Source organism: Nycticebus coucang, chromosome 9 (genome assembly GCF_027406575.1).
Source record: "Nycticebus coucang isolate mNycCou1 chromosome 9, mNycCou1.pri, whole genome shotgun sequence".
Lineage (NCBI taxonomy): Eukaryota > Metazoa > Chordata > Mammalia > Primates > Lorisidae > Nycticebus > Nycticebus coucang.
In genome coordinates this window covers 49,021,709-49,042,295 of record NC_069788.1, presented here as the reverse complement: position 1 = coordinate 49,042,295, position 20,587 = coordinate 49,021,709, and the positions used below count along the sequence as shown (strand labels likewise).

The 20,587-nt window shown below is 45.2% G+C and overlaps 1 protein-coding gene and 1 long non-coding RNA gene across 3 annotated transcripts in view; one reads left to right on the top strand and one right to left on the bottom strand.

Moving 5' to 3' along the window:
* LOC128594343 (uncharacterized) overlaps window positions 1-20,587 on the bottom strand; it is a 124,304-nt gene that overhangs the window by 76,706 nt on the left and 27,011 nt on the right. The window lies entirely within an intron of this gene.
* LOC128594341 (dentin sialophosphoprotein-like) lies at window positions 12,911-18,997 on the top strand. Its single transcript, XM_053603039.1, has 3 exons — window positions 12,911-13,230; window positions 14,407-15,953; window positions 18,573-18,997. The coding sequence occupies exons 1-3, from the start codon at window positions 13,017-13,019 to the stop codon at window positions 18,651-18,653; spliced, it is 1,842 nt and encodes a 613-aa protein (XP_053459014.1). The 5' UTR covers window positions 12,911-13,016; the 3' UTR covers window positions 18,654-18,997.

Below are 20,587 nucleotides of genomic sequence, written 5' to 3'. Positions count from 1 at the left end.
CACATTCACATAAGGAAATCCAGAAGCATAAAAATGCTCAGCTAGGCTTAGTGCAGGTTTCTGATTGTCTTACAGCTGACAATATTCTAGTCCTCACAGCACTCTGCAATTCCTTGCTGTGTCTGTGACAGCTACTCCCTGACCTCCAATTGTGGCTTTGCTCTCTGGTTTGATTTTTCTTTGGATACATATTTTTCTCATACTGATTTCACTTTTATTTATGTTTGTTCTGTTTTCTTATGAACTTGTTAGTAAGTTCACATTCGAGGTATGAAGCAGAGTGTCAATCAGTGGTATACACTGGAGCCGGTTCATACTGGCCCACGAGATAGTACGCAGTTCTTCCCAGTTCTGAGCTTAGTGGCGTGACATTGGTAGCTTAAAATATGCTATGGTGGAAGTATTTACACCACAGAAATTGGCAAATACTATAAATTGTTCCCTCTAGTGGGCCTGTTATTAAGTGTTGAACAACATACCACTGGTAAAAATGGACAATGAAAAAACTCACTGCAGGCATAAAGGGTTGACATAGTACAATCAATTTACTAAAGTTCGTTATTTCAGAGTCTCAGTCTCCCTCCATATAAAGACCCACAATGTAGGAATTGCTTCCTAAATTGCTTTATGATATTATCTGAAAGATCAAGAGATAATAATGAAAACAAATATTGAGTTTTTACTAAGTGCTGGGGTCAATGCTGAATATTAAAAAGCATCATGTCATACTCTGGTTTCTCTTCAGATCGCATAAATCTTTCGCCTTTTAAAATGCATTATGTTATTTATGTTTTGAGGTTTGTATTTTTTTTTTGAGACTGGGTCTTGCTGTTGCCCTGGCTAGTGTACCATGGTGTCAGCCTGGCTCACTGCACTTGCCACCTCCTGCTGTCAAGCTATCTTCCTCCCTCAGTCTCCTGAGTAGCTGGGATTACAGGCATCCACCACCATGGCTGGCTAATTTTTCTATTTTTCATTGAGATGGGTTCTCACTCTTGCTCAGGCTTGTTTCAAATGCCTGAGCTCAAGCAATCCTCCTGCCTCAGCCTCCAGAGTTCTAGAATTATAGGCATGAGGCACCACACTCAGTTGATTTTTCTATTTTTTGTAGAGATTAGCTCTCGCTCTTCCTCAGGCTGGTCTTGAACTCCTGACTTCAGACAATTCTCCCACTTTGTCCTCCCAAATTGCTAGGATGACAGGGTTGAGCCGCCACACATGGCCCCATGTCACTTAATCTGCTATACAATCTTAGGGGGCATTATAGCCATCTAATGAGTGAGGGTTCTGGAGCTCCATGATCTTAGCTATTTGTCCCGGTACATGGTAAGCAGCAGATCTAGGGCTCTAACCAAGGATGGTTTTATTCTGAGTTCATGCCTGTAAGGTCAAGGTTCTATCTGCATGATTTTCTGGAGGCTCTCAATTCCACATACCTATCATCAGCTTCCTTAAGTGACTAACAAAGTAAAAAGACTCCTTTTTGGGTGAGTCTCTGTGCCTTTCCAAATGGGGTGTGGATTTACCTTTGTCTCAAAAGTCCAAAAACACATAACCTTATGGTCTGTAGCACAAGGTCTGGAGTATTCACATAATATTATGAACACATTAATGTATGGGTTATTACGAAAGTTTTGAGATATGCAAAAATCAAGAAACATAAAATCCACATGGATAGAAACAAGTGAAGTTCTCCCAGCAACACCAATAAGCCGAGCCAGTTGAAACTTGCATGCGTGAGTCAGAAAGGATGCTGTCAACTGTGTCTCTTGGTAGTGAAATAATGGCCCCATAACAGTCTGTCTCAAAACTTTCCTAGTGACCTATGTAGGGTAACAACGAAGATATATTCTCAGAGAGGAAAAGAGAAAATTAGGGGAAAGAGAGAGACAGAGATCACAGTAACAATGGTGGTAAAGAGAGTAGAAAATTAGCAGTTTTGATAAGTAAAAATCTGATACTTGGGAAAGTTATGTATAAGTCATAAGAGAAAAGAGAATTTATATAATATATATTTTTTTCTTTTAGAGAGACTTTTTCTTCCCCTTGGCAAATACTGCTATTTATTACCCCCATGACCACAGCCTTGGCTTGGGTCTGGACTTGGACTCAGGCCGGAGCTTTGGAATGTTCCACAACCTGGGAAATGAACCAGCCCATGGAGGTGGAATTGAGACTGGGCATGGAGTGGGCCATGAACTGAGCTACAGCCATGGAGATGGTCATGGAATGAATCCTGGTGGGCTTCATGGACACAGAGGAGGCCACAGCAATAGCCACGAAATGGATCATAGAAGAGGCCACTGAGGAAGCCATGGAGCGAATCACAGGGGAAGACACTGAAAAGGCCATGGCAGGACACGATGACTATGGCCATAGACTGGATATCAGAAAATATGGGAAGCTGGAAGCAGGATCAGGCCAGGGCGGAGAAAGAAAAAATGATTATGGGATGTTAAATTGGAGCATATAAAGTTCCAGGGGCGTGAACCACAGAGATGGACATGATCAAGGTCAAGAAAAGAACTAGCAAGAGGATCAAAGAACCCTTGACCAACACTGGTGTCACATTGGGGTCTGAAGGAGAGGCATGGCTTTGCCTGGCTTGGAGATGACTTCAAGCCAAAGCTTCCGTGAGTTCTTCCTCAGGACCCATTGCAGAGGGTCATGGGGTCACCTTCAGGACATCTTCCCTCCCAGCTCCCACCAAGTCCCATCAATGTTTCTCATCCTCATGCTTCCTCAAGATGCTAAATGTTACCATGACATTGCTAAGAAATAAAAGCACATAATGAATATATTTTCAGGACCAGAAGCTTACTTGCTTTCCTGTTTGTTCTTTCAGTTTTCCTTGTGAAGTGCTTTATTGTATTTTTGAGTGTTTACTGTGTACCAATCGCTGCCCCAGGAGCCTTTAAATACATCATCATTTAATCCTCAAAAAGTCCTGTGAGGAAAATAGCTTTGTAACCAGGAGGTAGCCCTTTTAAGAAAGACATGAACAGCACTAATAATAAGAGGAAAGTTTGATGATTTGGACTTCATTAAAGTTTAGTATCAGAGTATATCTTTAAGAGAGTGGAAAGGAAACTCAGAATGGGAGATGTTGCAATGCATGTGTCTGACAAAGGACTCATAGCCAGTATGTGATAAGGCTACATCAACCAGAAAAAGATGATGCCATTTTAAAATGAGAAAAATATTTGATAAATATGTAACAAAAGAGTATATCAAAATAATCAGTGAAGGTTTGAAAAGGTGCTCAATATCACTGCATATTGGAGAAATGGGATTTAAAACCACAATGAGGGAGAAGGCATGAAGGAGCCTCCTTGGAGGTGGGGTAGGAGGGTAGGAATGTTCTATATCGTGTCAGAGCCACCCCAAGTACATGCCATGAGTCTTTCTACTGGCTCTCCAAAGGGACCTCAGCCATTTATCACTGTGACAGCTCAATGAGGAAAGGGAAATGCCCAAACATTTACAGTGTTGCAAGATACCAGGTGGGCTGATGCTAGTATCTGAAGACACAAAACATCCCTGTGATCCACAAGTCATAGTGGAGCTTATGGAGGTTAGAAAAATAATAAGTGGAGTCTTTTCCACGTTCATCTCTAGGCCTCATGTTTGTGTGTTTCCCACTTCAAGTGGGAACCAAAGCAAAGTCACTGGGCCGTTTGAGACTTATCATTAAATAGATCCAATGTGGCTCAAAGTATCTGTGCAACGAGAGAGGTAGAGATCATTAGAAATCAAGAAGGGGGGAGGGAGAAGAAGGGGAGGATAAAAACCTACTGGAATGGGTACAATGAACACTATCTGTGTGATGAGCACACTTATAGCTCCGACTTAAACATTGCAAATGCTATCCATGTAACAAAAACATTTGTACCGCCTTATTTAAAAAACATTTTAAAAAAAGAAGAAAAACAATCTGTGTCATGTCAGGATCTGTATGAAGATTTGGGTACCCATGACAGAAGAAGCACTGCGCAGACGCCCAGGGCTTTGGAACACAGGCAGGCCCTCTTCCATGTCTCCTTTTAACAAGTATCTGACTTGATACTGGATCCTCAGTACATAAGAATTCATGAAACATAAACTGTTGAACTGGGTGTTGTCTGCACCACCACACTATGAGATTGGTAGAAGGGGTGGATACTCAATAGCACTCGCCTCCTTGAATGGAAGTGGTGTGTGTAAATTTGGTTTCAATTAGGTCCTCGAGGCGCAAATAAGAGGCATGAGTAGGCAGCTTAAACTCCAATGGCATCCACACCAGCTACATTTCTAACCTCTCCCTCTACAATTACAGTCACAGGGTGAGTTTCCCATGTCCAACCGAAATAGAAAGGAAAGGTTTTATTTCATCTGCATGCCTTATTAGCACCACCAGAAAGTGGGCCACTGCGTTCCTGATCAGGGTAGCCCTGAAGGGCAGTGGGAAAGAAAACTCTCCCTGTGAGTAGACCCTGGAGCAGTGTGCCTGGCAAAGAGATGACAGGAGTTACAGTGTACCTGATCAACAGGCAATGGCTAAGAATTTGGCTGAATAAAGATGTGGAAAGACTGTGGTATAATAAATTGAAGTCTAGGAAAGAGGAATGTGGATGTTTTCTGGGAAGGCACAAATGGTGAGAGTATTTGTGTCCCATGTGAGTATTCAGCAGTGGGCATCACTGCAGAGGTGGTCTTCAATGATCAGGTTGACAAGGTGACCCATTCTGTGGATGTCAAGCTCTTTGTCCAGCTTCTCTAATGCTTGCTCAATAGATTCATGGATAAACCAGACATGGATGCAGGGAGGGAGGGCTAAATGGCATTTCCCCTTCCTCATTGAACTGTCACAGTGATAAATGGCTGCGAGCCATTTAAACTCTTTGGAGAGCCAGTAGGAAGACTCATGGCATGTACTTGGGGTGGCGATGTTGGGTCTCTGCCTACTCTTCATTTCTAGGTTTATGAATAGGCTCAGGCCTGGGAGCTAGGTGAGAGTCTGGGTTGCTCCACTGTGTCTACTCAAGATAGCGTGCCGTTCAACCACCTCGACATTTTCATGTACACAGATAAAGTAAGATTTTAGTGGGATATGTATTTCATTCCTTGTAACATCATGATTAATTAACCTGGCCTAAGATTCTTGATTACAGCTCTTGCCAAGCTGCCCATGTCAGCAACCATGCCCACCTTGTCTCTGGAGTGAAGCCCTAAGCCCTACCACTTGGCCACTGTCTCCTGGAGGTTCCGCCTCATACACTAAAATCAGGAAACTTTTTTCAAAGGGCAGATTTTCCCATCTTTGTATCTGTCAGAAAGCTACCACAGAGCTTCCCAAGGATGCTGGTCCCCTCCCATCTAATGCCTTGATGAAGGTGGTTTTGATTGGACCGCTGGGAGGACATAATAAAGGAGTGGGTGAGTGAGTTGAACAAGTTAAATCCACTCCAATATTACTCTCTCCCTAAATCTTTGGATTTTCTAAGTATACTAATGAAATACTGGGCTCTGAACTTCATTTAACATAGAGTTAGTAAGTCTGTATTTCAAACAACCTTAGAAAATTTTTAGGGTGACTCCCAGCTACTTAAGCTAATATGCTGAACCTAGAATATGTGGTAAGTTCACCCATGTACTCACTTTCTATTGGTGATAACTTTCCACAAACATGGAAGCTTAAAACAACATCCATTTATTTGCCTATAGTTCTATGAGTCAGAAGTCATGACTGGGTCTTTCTCAGAGCCTCACAAAGTTAGAATCAAGGCGTTGGCTGGGCTGCATCCTCAACTACAGCTTGGCATCTCTTTCAAGTGCATGTGGTTGTGGCAGTTCCATTCCTTGTGGCTATAGAATTGAGGTCCCCATTTCCTTGATGGCTGTCATTTGGGGTTGCCCTCAGCTCCTAGATTTGACTCTATTTATGGAGCTAGACGCCATGAGAGATATTAAAATAGGGCTTGGATAGGCAGATTAATGCCCCCCCTCCAAATGTCTACATTCCAATCCCCAGAACCTGTAAATTTTTTATCTTATATGGCAGAGGGACTTTGCAGGCGTGATTACATTATGTCTTGCAATGTGAAGATTATCCTGGGTCATTGGGGGTGGACCCACTGTAATGACAAAGGTCCTTATAAGAGGAAGACAGGTGGGTAAGAGCCAGAGAAAGATCTGAAAATGCTATGATACTGGCTCTGGGAGTGGAGGAAGGGGCCAGTAACCAATGAGTACCAGAAGCTTCTACAAGCTGGAAGAGGCAAGGAAACCGGTTCTCCCCCAAAGCCTCCAGAAATAACACAGCCCTGATGACACCTCAACTTCAGCCCAGTTAAACCTGTTTTGGACTTCTGACTTCACGAATCGTAAGAGAACAAATTCGTGCTGTTTTATGCCTCAGAATGTGTGGTAATCTGTTACAGCAACACTAGGAAACTAATACAGGGCCTGAGGGAAACCTTTACTCCCTTACCAAGTGCTTCTGGGAGGTCACTACGGGGTCAGAGAAAGTGACGTTCCCACATAGGGAGGGGGCAAGGACAGCTCAGTAGGACTGGGGGCTGGACAGTTTCTCAGACTCATTATGAGAATGTCCAATTCTGGACATTCACTTAACAAATACTCTAAATGTCACATGAGAGCCTGGCAAGGATACAGATACACAAATGCAAGTAGGTTCAATTCCCCAATCTACGGAATCAAACTTTGGGTGTGTTTTTTTTTTCACACACAGTCCTACAGCTTTAAGAGATCTTTTAGAGTAGTCAGAGGAAGCTCTTAGGTCCCTGGCACAACCTCACCTGGAGATGAGGCACCCAGGGTCATTTTCTTCCTGTAATCTCCCAGTGCAGCCACCAGCAGCCACTACTGAAAAATGTTGGATCTCTTCCATCCAAAGAGTAACCACCACCAAAGCAGGCACAATCACCCATGTTCTAGACACAGCCATTGCAGAAATGAGCACAACCACTTTTGTCCAGGACACAATCACCACTGGATTGGGCGCTTCTACACATATCTCAGGCACTGCTATCATAATCTCTGCCCAAGGATCATCCACCACCAAAAAAGAAACATCAGCTAAAGTGCAGATACAACAACCATCGGAACAGGGGTGTACCAACCCAAGATCTAGTTTTGCACCTTGAAAAGACACAACTACCTCCACCCAGTCATCACCAGCTCTGGGACCACTTCCGTCCCAGGTAATACCAGTCCTGGAAGACAAACAATCACCTGTGGCCAAGGCACAGCCCCCATGGGTATACAGGTGAAGCCCATGTCTCTCGGCACACCAGCCCTGGATGAGACTGCCACCTTGTGCCAGGTGCCAAGGCTACTCCCGGCACTGGGCTATCACACAAAGCAGAGATGGTCTTTCCCATGTGCACAGCCCATGACTATGGTAAAACCAGTGGATACTCTCAGTCCTGGGCGTCATCCTTGCTATTCCCTCTTCGGCTGTCATTCTCTTAGTAGGACTTGGAGTCTACTAAGTGAGTATTTGTGACTGGTTAACGAGCAAGCTGCTGGTGACAATTGGTCACAGCTTGGCTGGAGTGGGTGTGTGTGAAATGCATGGAAACAGTATCATCTAAATATGTCATAATTGGAAACAATGGAATGTAGAGATTGTCAAAATTTAAAAAAAACAGACACTAAGAGACAAGAGAGCCTAGGCAGTGCCTGAGTTACAAACATCCGACTTATGGACAACGTGCACTTAGGAATGGAGGCCATTACAGGCAGTAGGTGAATGTACGCATTCCACCTTACATACAAATTCAACTTAAGAGCAAACCTACAGAACCTGTCCTGTTCATAATCTGGGGCCGGCCTGTACAGTGTATTATAGAGAGGAGGGAGGACCAGTAATGCTGTAAACAGAAACAGAGGTGGAGAAAGGGGATACAAATAGAGAGGGGTGTCTGGAAGAACAGTGAGATCAAGGCATAAAGAGAACAAAACTCAAAGTTTCCCAGAATTTAGCACCAAAAGGGAGAAGGCCCAAATATTCTACCCTGACTTCCCTTTTGGTTCTACCTTTTAATCCAAATGTCCTTACCAAGTTGGCTTCAAAAAGCACAGTCCTGTGGTGCCGGTGGCTCAGTGGGTAGGGTGCCAGCCCTGTATACCGAGGGTGGCGGGTTCGAACCCAGCCCTGGCCAAACTGCAACAAAAAATAGCTGGGTGTTGTGGTGTCCTGTAGTCCCAGCTACTCGGGAGGCTGAGGCAGGAGAATCACCTAAGCCCAGAAGTTGGAGGTTGCTGAGAGCTATGTGACGCCACAGCACTCTACCAAGCTTGGGTGATGGAGTGAGACTCTGTCTCAAAAAAAAAAAAAAAAGACATAGTCCTTTTCCGTTGATGTTTCTGTCCCACTGAAGGTGACAGAAAGTTACAAGTTTGCTTGTAACTTCTTAGCAGCACTGAACTGAGTAAGCACACAAAAGCCTCTGGGCAGTGACTACCAAGGCGGAATAGCAGAGGCAGACGTCAGGGGATGGGAGACCTAGAAACGATCAGCCTGACAGAGTGCAGAGATTTGCAGAGTCCAGACAGGGCTCAGGTGCTCTCCCTGCTCCCCTCGCCGCTCCTCCCAGCCCCACTTCAGCCCCAGACAGTCCTCCCTCCTGCTTGGTTTTCCTAGACCAGAAAAAAAGAGGCTGTAGCTGGGACATAATTATTAAAGAAATGCATCTACCTTATGTGGAAGCCAGACTCTGTGGTGTGTATATGTCGCCGTGAAGAGAGGTTCCCTCTATCTTGAAGACCCCCTCTCCCTGTGTACTCCAAGTTATCCAATCCTGGAGTGAAATGCAGAGACCTCATATCCGTCCCACTTTTAGTCTCCACTCTCCTAAGGCCTCTGGGCTGGTGGAGGCATAGAATGGGGGAGAGGGAAGGCAGGTGCCGGCTTTGTAGATCAGCGCTGCCTGAGATGAGAAGACAGTCTCCGTGTGAGCCTAGAGCCCCAAGAGGGAGAAAGTGATCGCACGTTCATGTTGTGAGGTGGGGAAGGACTTGCTAATAGGGCCACCCTCAGGCATGGCCACTTGTTCTGGCCACTTAAGTCTGCTCCAGGCTGCAGGTGAGAGTTGCCACCTTTCTCTCCTGTCAGCTCCGGGCCCCAGCAGCCGTTCTGGGCAGGGAGAATGTGCTCCCAGTTTCTGCAAGGGTGGGCCTGGCTTACCCTGCTAGGCTCTAGATTCCCTGCAGCTCACGCAAAACCACATCTCAGACAGGGATACACAGCCACGTGTCAGCACTGGGCTGTTGCTCAGGCCTGCCCCTGATAAGCTCGTGGTGCAACTTGTTGCCCCACATGCACTGCGCTGACTCTTCCTCCCTTCCATCACTCACCTCAGCTTTGTCAACTTCACCCTCTGTTAAGTTTCTCAAGCTTCTGAGCTTCTCAGCCTGATCTTTGCCAGAACCTAGCAAGGCCAAGCTGTTTCTCTAGGCACATTTTATAACACTATTAACAAAACTGCTTTAACAGCTGTATAGAACCAGATGCAAGAGAGTACTTGCTACATGATTCCTTTTGTATGAAATTCAAGAATAGGCAAGACTAATCTATGATGATAGACATCTGATCTATGAGGGTGAGGATCTTTAGGAAGGGGGCACTTTCTGGGTGACAGGACTGTTATTTACACAGGTAAGCACATTTGTCAAAATTCATGTAACTGAATACTTGCATGCATTTCACCCAATAAAAACAAAAACTATATAACAGGTTTTAGGTTTTTTTTTTAGCATCAATTATGTTAGGAACAGGTTTGTGTTTTTTTTTTAAATCCTTGGAAGCAGTAATAGTCTATGAGATATCTCCTCTTCAGCCTTCAGAGCCCCTTTATCCATAAAACAATTATCATCTTTCTTACTCATTTTCTTCATTCATTCCTTTTCCCTACTGACAGAGTGGCTGCTTGGCACAAGGTCCAGAGAAGTTGGGGAGACAAGGATAAGCCTATAGGTCATAGTCTGGTGAAAGAGACAGGCTTACAGGCAGATGACTTATAGGCCACTGCAGCAAGTGCTATAAATCAAAGTACCCCACGAGCAAACTTATAACCCTACCAAGGGGAGGAGGGACTGACTCACATAAAAGGTGACATCTGGGGCTCAGTGCCTGTGGCTCAAGCGGCTAAGGCGCCAGCCACATACACCTGAGCTGGCGAGTTTGAATCCAGCCGAGCCTGCCAAACAGCAATGACGGCTGCAACCAAAAAATAGCCCGGTGTTGTGGCCGGCGCCTGTAATCCCAGCTACTTGGGAGGTGGAGGCAGGAGAATCACTTGAGCCCAGGAGTTGGAGGTTGCTGTGAGCAGTGATGCCACAGCACTCTACCCAGGGTGACAGCTTGAAGCTCTGTCTAAAAAAAAAGGTGGCATTTGGATTATGAAGGGTTGGCAGGTATTTATGAGGAGGAGGGGAAATGCCGAGCAAGCGAACAGCTTGTGCAAGACCAGCCTTTCCTGGGCAGGTGAACTGTCAGAAGACTTGAGGGGCCAGATAGCACAGCAGATAGAGACAAGGCAGGGGGGTTGCCTGTGCGGCTTCCAATGCCATCTGGGCAGTCAAGATTTCATCCTACAACAGCAGGAAGCCAACAGATCATTTTAAGGTGTAGTGGGACACAATTTTTTCCCAAGTAAGAACACTCTGATCACCTGAGGGAGCAGAAAACAGAGGCTGTAATCCAGCAAAGAGGCTGTTGCAAAGTCTTAGCAAAGAAAAAAGCAAATAAAAAAAATCCAAGACACTAAAACGTGGAAATGAGAATCAAGAAGAGAAGTCATTTTTAGAAGTTTATGTCTGGCACTTTAAAAGAGAAAAAAAAAACAGGGTGGTGCCTGTGGCTCAGGGTGGTGGGTTCAAACCCAGCCCCGGCCAAATTGCAATTAAAAAAAAAATAGCCAGGTGTTATGGTGGGCACCTGTAATCCCAGCTACTCGGGAGGTTGAGGCAAGAGAATCACCTAAGCCTAGGAGTTGGAAGTTGCTGTGAGGTGTGTGACACCACCGCACTCTACCGAGGGCAACAAAGTGAGACTCTTGTCTCTACAAAAAAACAAAAACAAAAAACTTCATAATTCCTTGTGACTTTTTTTATTTTTTTAATTTATTTATTTTTATTGTTAAATCATAGCTGTGTACATTAGTGCAATCAAGGGGTACAATGTGCAGGTTTCATATACAATCTGAAATATTCTCATCAAACTGTTTCCTAGTGACTTTTATTAAAAATCTTGTTTTAGGGAGTTCTTCACTGAACAGCTTTAGGCAATGTCCTAAAATCTAACTCATCAAATGACTATGTGTCTCCCTTAGCTGCAGTAGGAGACAGGGGTACAGAGGGAGATTGGTGAACATCTTCTAGTTAAGCATGTTTTCTAGTTAAGAACATACTTGATAATGATATGTTTATTTATAAAAAATTTCATACGAAAGATTTTATTTAAAAATACATGCAAAAATTTGTTTATTTTTGACTCTGATGAATATTTGCAAATATTATTCCTATAAACAATATATAAATTATGCTCAAAACAATAAGGCTAAAGACTATGTTCTGATTCTTATGACATTCTGGAAGTAGCAAAATTATAGGACAGAAACTAGAGCCATTTGTCAGGGTTTGGGTGTCAGGAGAAGGCTGGCTATAGAGACTCAGGTCAGAGGGATTTGAAGAATCCCAAGGGACCTAATATGGTGGATAAACGACTCCATCATGTATTAAAATCTAAAGAACTATACAAGTTTGTACACTAGAAAGAGTGAATTTTTTTTATAGTAACTATAATTTAAAAATCAATGGATGGTTTTTTTTTTGTTTTGTTTTTTCTTTTCTTTCTTTTTTTTTTTTTTATTGTTGGGGATTCATTGAGGGTACAATAAGCCAGGTCACACTGATTGCAATTGTTAGGTAAAGTCCCTCTTGCAATCATGTCTTGCCCCCATAAAGTGTGACACACACCAAGGCCCCACCCTCCTCCCTCCATCCCTGAAAGAGTGAATTTTAATGTGTGGAAATTTAGCAAATCAACCAGGATGTGGAGGAGGGGAGAAGGTGAAGTGCAGACCCTAGCAAATGAATCACATAGCCACAGTCAAGGGGATGAGGAAGAAGGAGCTGGTTTAAATAGCCTTGAAAAACAGTGTTTGACCATAAGGCCAAGGGAAGGAGAGAAGCCCCACAAATGGCAGGAACTCTAAATGAAAACAGGAACCAAGCACAATTTGTGGACATCATTGACTGGGGCAGGAATGGGGGTCAGGGACAGCAGGAAGTGATGTGGGCCTTCTTCTCATTCAGGCCCAATAGGAGTGTTGGACACAAGCTAGCTTTGTCTGGGAATTAAGCAAAGCTTGCTGGGGTGAGAACCCTCTAATAGGGGAAGCAAGGAGATAGGTCTCTGGGCTGGAGATAAGCCAAAGAGGATTTGGGTGGATGATTGTGAGAAGAGGGCAGTATTTGGAAAGAGAGAGATGGCCCCTCATGAACACTCCTCCCTTCTGATAAGGACCTAGTACTCTCCATACTCTGGCACCTGGCTCTCCTCTTGCCACCTACTATCTCCTCAGCAGGCCTGGCCTGTGCCCTCTTTGGTCACCCAGACATTACTGTGCCACCTGTGGAAGACAAAGGTGACAACCCTTGGGCACTGAGACATTGTGAGGAGAACTGTTTTCATCTAGGCCCATCGTGCGGAGCTCACGCTGACAAGTTTGATCCCCTGATAATGCTCCACTCTGGGCGCTGGTCCAAAGCCAAGCACCCCTTCTTGCCATGTGACATCCTTCTCCTGCCCTGCCTGGCCACTCCCTAAATCAAATCCCACTTCCCCAGAGTGACAGGAAGTAATGGGGCAGGTTGCTCCTCCCTGCAGGAAGGAAGACCTGGGGCCCTGGCTTCCCTGGGCAGCTGTGTGCATAAATCCACAACCCTGAAGGAACGAGTGGAGAAAAGGGTGAGAGGGGAGGGAGGAAGAAGTGTCCTGGCTTGCACCCATGGATTCTCTTGAGATGAAAAGAAGAAAATGCCCGGCCACATCCCTCCTGCTGCTGCTGCTCCTCCTGAGGTGTTCAGAGCTAGGTGAGGGAGTCAGTTTTGGAGAGAAAGACGCAAAAGTTCTGAGGGCCAGGAGGGAGGGGGTCGGGGTCCTTGGAAGAGGAACCTCTTGGGACTCAGACAGCGCTGGTCCTGAGTGGAGGTATGGAATAGGTGAGTGAACCTGGGGAAGCTCTGTGCCCTGCTATCCGCCAGCCGACTCCCCGCCTCAGTGTCCTGTTCATTCTTTCTCACGTCCCCTTTTAAGGAAATGCTCTACTGATGATTATTTATATTTTCTTTATTTCAACTCTTCTTGAGAAATGAATGGGTTAAACCCCATTAGAGGAATATGGGGAATCACCAGCAACCAGGTAAGGAAGAATTGTTTGGGGGCAGAGACCCAAAACTCTAAAAGGTATACCAAAATATTGTGATCCTGAAAACTGCCGGCGGGGGCAGGGAGGAGGTGAAGAGGACTCATCTCTTTTTTTTGCTTAAACCCAGCTCCAGGCTGCTGCCAACCTGGCTGGAGCACACCTGTGTCCCTGTGACTCCTCTCAACCCACCCCCAAGCCATCTTCAGCCTTACCTGCCTTTAGCCCTGCCTCTGACCCCACAGCTGACTCTGGAGCTGTCTTGTTCTTAGTCACAACTAAGCCATGACCTGAGCTTAACCTCTGATATGAATCACAGCTTCTGCCTCTTGGTTTGCCAGAGCCCTGGGTGAGGGGAGACACATAGGAACATGGAGTCAGTTCTGAAACAATTCAGAGGGGAGTGAGACGGGGGAAGAGTCAAATTTACTATTCTGTAAGCAGAAAGGACAGAGGCAGCCAGCTGTGGTGGCTCATGCCTGTAATTCTAGCACTCTGGGAGGCCCAGGTGGGTGGATTGCTTGAGCTCATGACTTTGAGACTGGCCTGAGCAAGAGCAAGAACCCGTCTCTACTAAAAAAATGAAAAACTGAGACGAGAGGATCACTTGAACCCAAGAGTTTGAGGTTGCTGTGGCCTATGACACCACAGCACTCTAACAATGGCGACAAAATGAGACTATCTCAAAAAAAAAAAAAAAAAAGAAAGGACAAAGGCAAAGGCTGAGTGATCAGACCTTTTAAGGACAAGACTTACCTCTGGATAACCCATACTGTGGTACAAGAGGAGTCTTTGTAGAAAATGTTTACCAAAACTAAATAAAACATAACAGATGACCCTTAATATAAATTAAGTCCAACTGAATGACCTGGGAAGATGTGTTATTTGATGGGAAGATAGTTATGAAATATACTAAGCAGAGCAGATGAGGAGAGACCATCAACAATCCATATTAACTGAGAGTATTTTTTAGTAGGAACAAGGCAAAATGTTTTTACTAAAGGCTCAGAAAGCAGCCATGAAGACTCAGGAACAAGAGAAAATGATAGTACTGCAGACCCAGGGACCACTGAGGACTATGTCACCACTGACCCAGAGACCACTGACGATTATGTCACCTCTGACCCAGAGACCACTGACGATTATGTCACCACTGATCCAGAGACCACTGACGATTATGTCACCCTTGATCCAGGGATCACTGATGACTATGTCACCACTGACCCAGGGACCACTGATGACTATGTCACCACTGACCCAGGGACCACTGATGATTATGTCACCTCTGACCCAGAGACCACTGACGATTATGTCACCACTGATCCAGAGACCACTGACGATTATGTCACCCTTGATCCAGGGATCACTGATGACTATGTCACCACTGACCCAGAGACCACTGATGACTATGTCACCACTGACCCAGAGACCACTGACGATTATGTCACCCTTGATCCAGGGACCACTGATGACTATGTCACCTCTGACCCAGAGACCACTGACGATTATGTCACCCTTGATCCAAGGACCACTGATGACTATGTCACCACTGAGCCAGAGACCACTGACGATTATGTCACTTCTGACCCAGAGACCACTGACGATTATGTCACCCTTGATCCAGGGACCACTGATGACTATGTCACCCCTGATCCAGGGACCACTGATGACTATGTCACTTCTGACCCAGAGACCACTGACGATTATGTCACCCTTGATCCAGGGACCACTGATGACTATGTCACCCCTGATCCAGGGACCACTGATGACTATGTCACCTCTGACCCAGAGACCACTGACGATTATGTCACCTCTGACCCAGAGACCACTGACGATTATGTCACCCCTGATCCAGGGACCACAGACGACTATGTCACCACTGACCCAGGGACCACTGATGACTATGTCACCTCTGACCCAGGGACCACAGATGACTATGTCACCCCTGACCCAGGGACCACGGATGACTATGTCACCACTGACCAAAGGACCACTGAGGACTATGTCACCACTGACCAAGGGACCACTGAGGACTATGTCACCTCTGACCCAGCGACCAGTGAGGAATATGTCACTGAAGACCCAGGGACCAGTGAGGACTATGTCACCACTAACCAAGGGACCACCAAGGACAATGTCACCACTGACCCAGGGACCACAGAGGACTATGTCACCAATGACCCGGGGACCACTGAGGACTATGTCACCTCTGACCCAGGGACCACTGAGGACTATGTCACCTCTGACCTGGGGACCACTGAGGACTATGTCACCTCTGACCCAGGGATCAAAAAGGATTATGTCACCACTGACCTGGAGACCACTGCACATCATGCCACCACAAACCCAGGGAGCATGGAAAATTATGCCACTAAACCTGATGAGACTCGTCCTCAGGGAACAGCTTTGGTCACAACAGTGAAACCCCCCAGGGTCCTAACACCCATGGGCATTATCCTCATATCCCTGGCTGCCACCTCAGTCTCCGTGGCGCTCTTTGTGGGACTGGGCTTCGTTGTGGTGAGTGTGTGACCCAGGAACCTGCGGGCACCATGGGAGTGTGGGGTTCTGAGGGTGAGGAGGTGGGTCTGGGAGCTGGGGGCTGAAGCACAGAAATAGTGTGAGGGCAACTACAGAGGGAGCTCTGCAAAGACACAGGGAGAGCGGCAGAGAGACAGGCAAGGGGCAGCTAGCATACAAGATGCAGATGACGAGGGGAGAGGAAGCTGCGAGAAGCAGAGGGAGAAGGAGAGAAAGGGAGGGAAGAGAGGACGGAGAGTAGCACAGCACAAATGCAGCGGTGACTCGGGCAGGGAGAACAAGGCGTGAAGCCTTCAGTAGAGATGGATGTAGAAAACTGGAAATTTTCCTAGGAAAACTAGGAATTGGGGATTAGAGAAGTGTAGGAAATGGAAACATTTTGGATGATCCACTCATGTCAGAAATTACTTTTTTTTTTGTTAGTTACTACTCGCTTTGGAGTGCTGCAAAAACAATTTTAAGCCAAAATTGGGTAGCTTTTTTATAAGCACAACTACTTTATACTAGAGAGACAGTTTGTTACAGCCATCAAAGGGGTGCTCTGAGTATTTTTCTGTCTCTGAGGAGATAAAAGGATTCCACGCCAGCCTGTGTGCTGTGTCTCACCGAACCACAGTTGGAATTGCCCCAAAAGCAGTGGCATGGGATTTCCGTGAGAGAATGCCTCAAACCATCGGAGATGAGGATAGTTGGGTTTCCAAAGAGATGCATGAAGCACCAGGGTGATCAGTCCACAGCATTTATTAGGGGAGCTTTTGCCCAGAGTGCTGCCGTGTATCCTTGCAAGGGACAATGAAAGAAAAGGTGTGCATGTCCGCAGCAAACTCTCATGGTCAGCCATGGAGCTTATATGAGAGTTTAAGGCAGGGGTCCTCAAACTTTTTAAACAGGGGGCCAGTTCACTGTCCCTCAGGCTGTTGGAGGGCCAGACTGTAGTTTAAAAAAAAAAAACTATGAACAAATTCCTATGCACATTGCATATATCTTATTTTGAATTAAAAAAAAAAAACGGGAACAAATACAATATTTAAAATGAAGAACAACTAAAGTTAAATCAACAAACTTACCAGTATTTCAATGGGAACTATGGGCCTGCTTTTGGCTAATGAGATGGTCAATGTCTGGTTCCATATTTATCACTGCTGGTCGTGACAAGTGATGCAAGTGTGTATCAATTAGTGCTGAGAGAGAGACAGAGAGGAGGGGAGTCGGAGAGTGCCGCACACATTCCACACATGCGCACTGTGGCAGGACAGGCAGCAGTGGCAAAAACACCCAGAGGGCCAGATCAATGTCCTTGGCGGGCCGCATGTGGCCCACGGGCTGTAGTTTGAGGACCCCTGGTTTAAGGACTGTGGCTCAGGGCCACGGCCAGTTTCTTTCAATGTTTTGAGCAACAACCCAGAAACCTTTTTTGGTATCTGGGATTGAGGCCCTGGCTTGGGTTCCAGACTGCTGGGAAAAACCTACAGCTGGCTGGGTCACAGAGTGGTCATGGTACTCTGTGATTTTTGGTCAAGACACAGAAAGAAAACTGGAGGGACCTGGGGGCCCCTACACTGCAGCTTCCTCTTGCTGACTTTTAGTCCAAAATCCAAGCCTCCTGGCCTGCTGCTTGATGGGGAAGGCCTGGCCCTTTTTGGTCACCATGACCTAAGGATTAAGTGCCTGCTAAAATTTTAACAAGTGACAGCTTGCAGGATTAGCCAGCTCATGCAGCTTATTAAAGCCTCATTAATTCTTGTTGGTCATCGATGCCACTGTGCAGTGACCTCTGCCCCAAGAGGCAAACCTACAGCTTTGGATCAGTTTGCGCAAGTAAAGCCAAAAGTAATGCATTAGGTGTTCACATTTAGTTCCACCAAAATGACACCATGAAACCTGAGCATTCTGAAGGATACTGCCTACAGGAAATGAAGCTTCCACACACCTTAACTCACATATGAGTCATGTTCAATATTCACCAGTAGAGGAAAGACCTTTTGGACTTCGCTGCTGTCACAGACTGGACTTCTGATCGTATGGATCATGAAATAAAATCAGACACCCTTGTTCTGAGTTGAAAGATACTCCCCTCCCTCCAAACCAGGCTCCTAAGCATTAGCACTAAGTGGTCACTAGCAGTAGCACCTTCTTAATCTCGTATAGAGACTAAAGGAAAGAAATGTTTCAAAAGGCTAGGGTACAGGAAATAAGAGGAATGTCTGTGCTTTCAAACTTGCTAAGTTTTTAACTTTTAAACTTTTAGCACAACGCAGCTATGATTTAACAATAAAAAAATAAAAATAAAATTAAAATTAAAAAATAAAAATAAAAAATAAACTTTTAGCACAAAATGTTTAAAAATAAGAATTATTTCTATTACTATTCCTTTCCCCATTCTATTTATCAAAATGTTTTTTTCTTCCTGCATAACTTCAACATTTTTGGAAATTATATATCTCTAGTGGTAAGTGTCACCATCTGAAGAAACCGTGACATATGGAGGAGTCACAGAGCTGGGGAGATGGGCTGGAGAGATCTTGATGAATCACAAACCACCAGGGTTAAAAGAGGAACAGATCCTCCAAATCAAACCATTTTTTTTTTCCTTCCTAGAAAAAGTTTCTCCTGCATCCATTAAATCCACCCACTGGGGTTATTTATCATCCCCATGCCATGAACTGGAGCACACCATGAAGAGGACCCCAGCAGTGACTACAGTTGGTTCTGGTGAAACCAGACCCCATCAGTCTCTGCACGATCGTGAAGCATGACATGTGTCCTCAGCTTCCATGCTCCTCCCTGACTGCAGCCCTGGGACCACCAGATGAGGAAGGCAGCTGGCCCTGGGAGCAAGCATGTCAAGGGCACCCACGGATTTACCCGTCTGCTCTGAATGTCTCTGTATTCTGTCTGGCCATGGTTATTTCCTCAGGAAAACTGTCCATACCTATATACCAGGTTTGGTCATGAAAATTATTTAGGGGAGTTATGCACAGCTCTTTAAGTCTGATTAAATAAATAAAACAAATGTTTGTTTCTGTCTGGGTCACATCTCTACATTCATTCATTTAACAAAGTAGCATGGGCCCCACACTCTAGGCCTGTCAGTCTATCCAGCTCAGTCTGTCTGTGAACTGAAAGATATGCCTTTCAAGTCTCTCAGGAGGACTGTGCCCAGGCCTTCCTAACACCCAGGCCAAAAGGTCATGTCTACAGGATGATCATTCAACAAATACTCATCGAGCATCGGTGTGGGACCAGTCACCTGGCAAGCAGCTAAGACTCATCTCAATCACGGTGTGAAGTGAGGAACATTAACTCCAGACCTGACTTCTATTTTTTTTGTTTTTGAGACAGAGTCTCACTCTTGTCACCCTGGCTAAAGTGCAGTGGCGTCGTTATCAGCTCACTGCTACCTCAAACTCCTGAGGTCAAGTCACCCTCCTGCCTCAGCCTTCCAAGTGGATGGGACTACAGGTGCGCCTGACACTAAAATTTTTTTCTATTTTTAGTAGAGACAGGGTCTTACTCTAGTTCAGGCTGGTCTTGAACTCCTGACCTCAGGCGATCCTCCCACCTTAGCCTCTCAAGAGTGCTAGGATTACAGGAGAGAGCCATCACACAGGCCAGACCTGACTTCTGACTAAGAGAATACTTCTACCTCATGGGGGCAGGGAGGGATTTCTTTCATTGCAAAGACTTCTCAATAACGGCTAAGACCGCAGACAAGGCCTAGTATTGAGTATAACAGCTCCATGAAGAGTTCAGGACAAAAAGCAAAGACGCTTTAAAGATTGTTGATTATTGCTTTGCTCGTGATTTATTCCACTATTATCAGCATCACCATCACTGTTAATTAATGGAATTATAGTATTATGATATAGAATCAGAAATGCAAAATAATAAATTAAAATAATAAAATCCAGTTTAAGTTTGTGTTTCCACAATTGACACCACACCTATTATCATCCAGGCATTGTGGCTACAAGTTGAATAAGATTGAAAGTGCTTAACAAATAGTGCTCAAGACAGACAGTTATACTATTTTTTTTTTTTTTTGAAACAGAGTCTCATTATGTCGCCCTCAGTAGAGTGCTGTGGTGTCAGCAACAACCTTGGGCTTAAGTGATTAACTCTTGGGCTTAAGTGATTCTCTTGCCTCAATCTCCCAGGTAGCTGGGACTACAGGTGCCCTCCACAATGCCTGGCTATTTTCTGTTGCTGTTGTCACTGTTGTCTAGCTGGCCCAGGCAGGACTCGGACCCGCCAGGTTTGGTGTATGTGGCTGGCACCGTAGCCACTGTGCTACGGGTGCTGAGCCAGTTATACTATTTTTATATGAGATGATCAGGGACGTGATCGGCCCATTGATGCACTGGGGCACCTAAAAACTAAAATAACTAGAGATTCATTGTCCAGGTGGAGATCCCAGGAACAAGCCCCTTAACTTCTCAGGGCCTCTTTTCCAATATTTTTCAAAATTTTGTGATAAGTGCTTTTAAAGGAATATCATACTTTTTTGAGAAATCCCAGCATTGCATTAAAGTAGCCTTATTAAATTACATAAATATCTATAAAACAGAATATGAAGTATAAACTCCTTAAGCTTGTAGATCTACTGTCCCAAT

Bases quoted from the DNA above. Each gene is read 5' to 3' on its own strand.
- LOC128594341 (XM_053603039.1), top strand. From the start codon at position 13,017: ATGGATTCTCTTGAGATGAAAAGAAGAAAATGCCCGGCCACATCCCTC. The intron at 13,231-14,406 runs GTGAGTGAACCT...AGTATTTTTTAG, and splicing joins TGAGTGGAGGTATGGAATAG to TAGGAACAAGGCAAAATGTT. The intron at 15,954-18,572 runs GTGAGTGTGTGA...TTTCCTTCCTAG, and splicing joins TGGGACTGGGCTTCGTTGTG to AAAAAGTTTCTCCTGCATCC.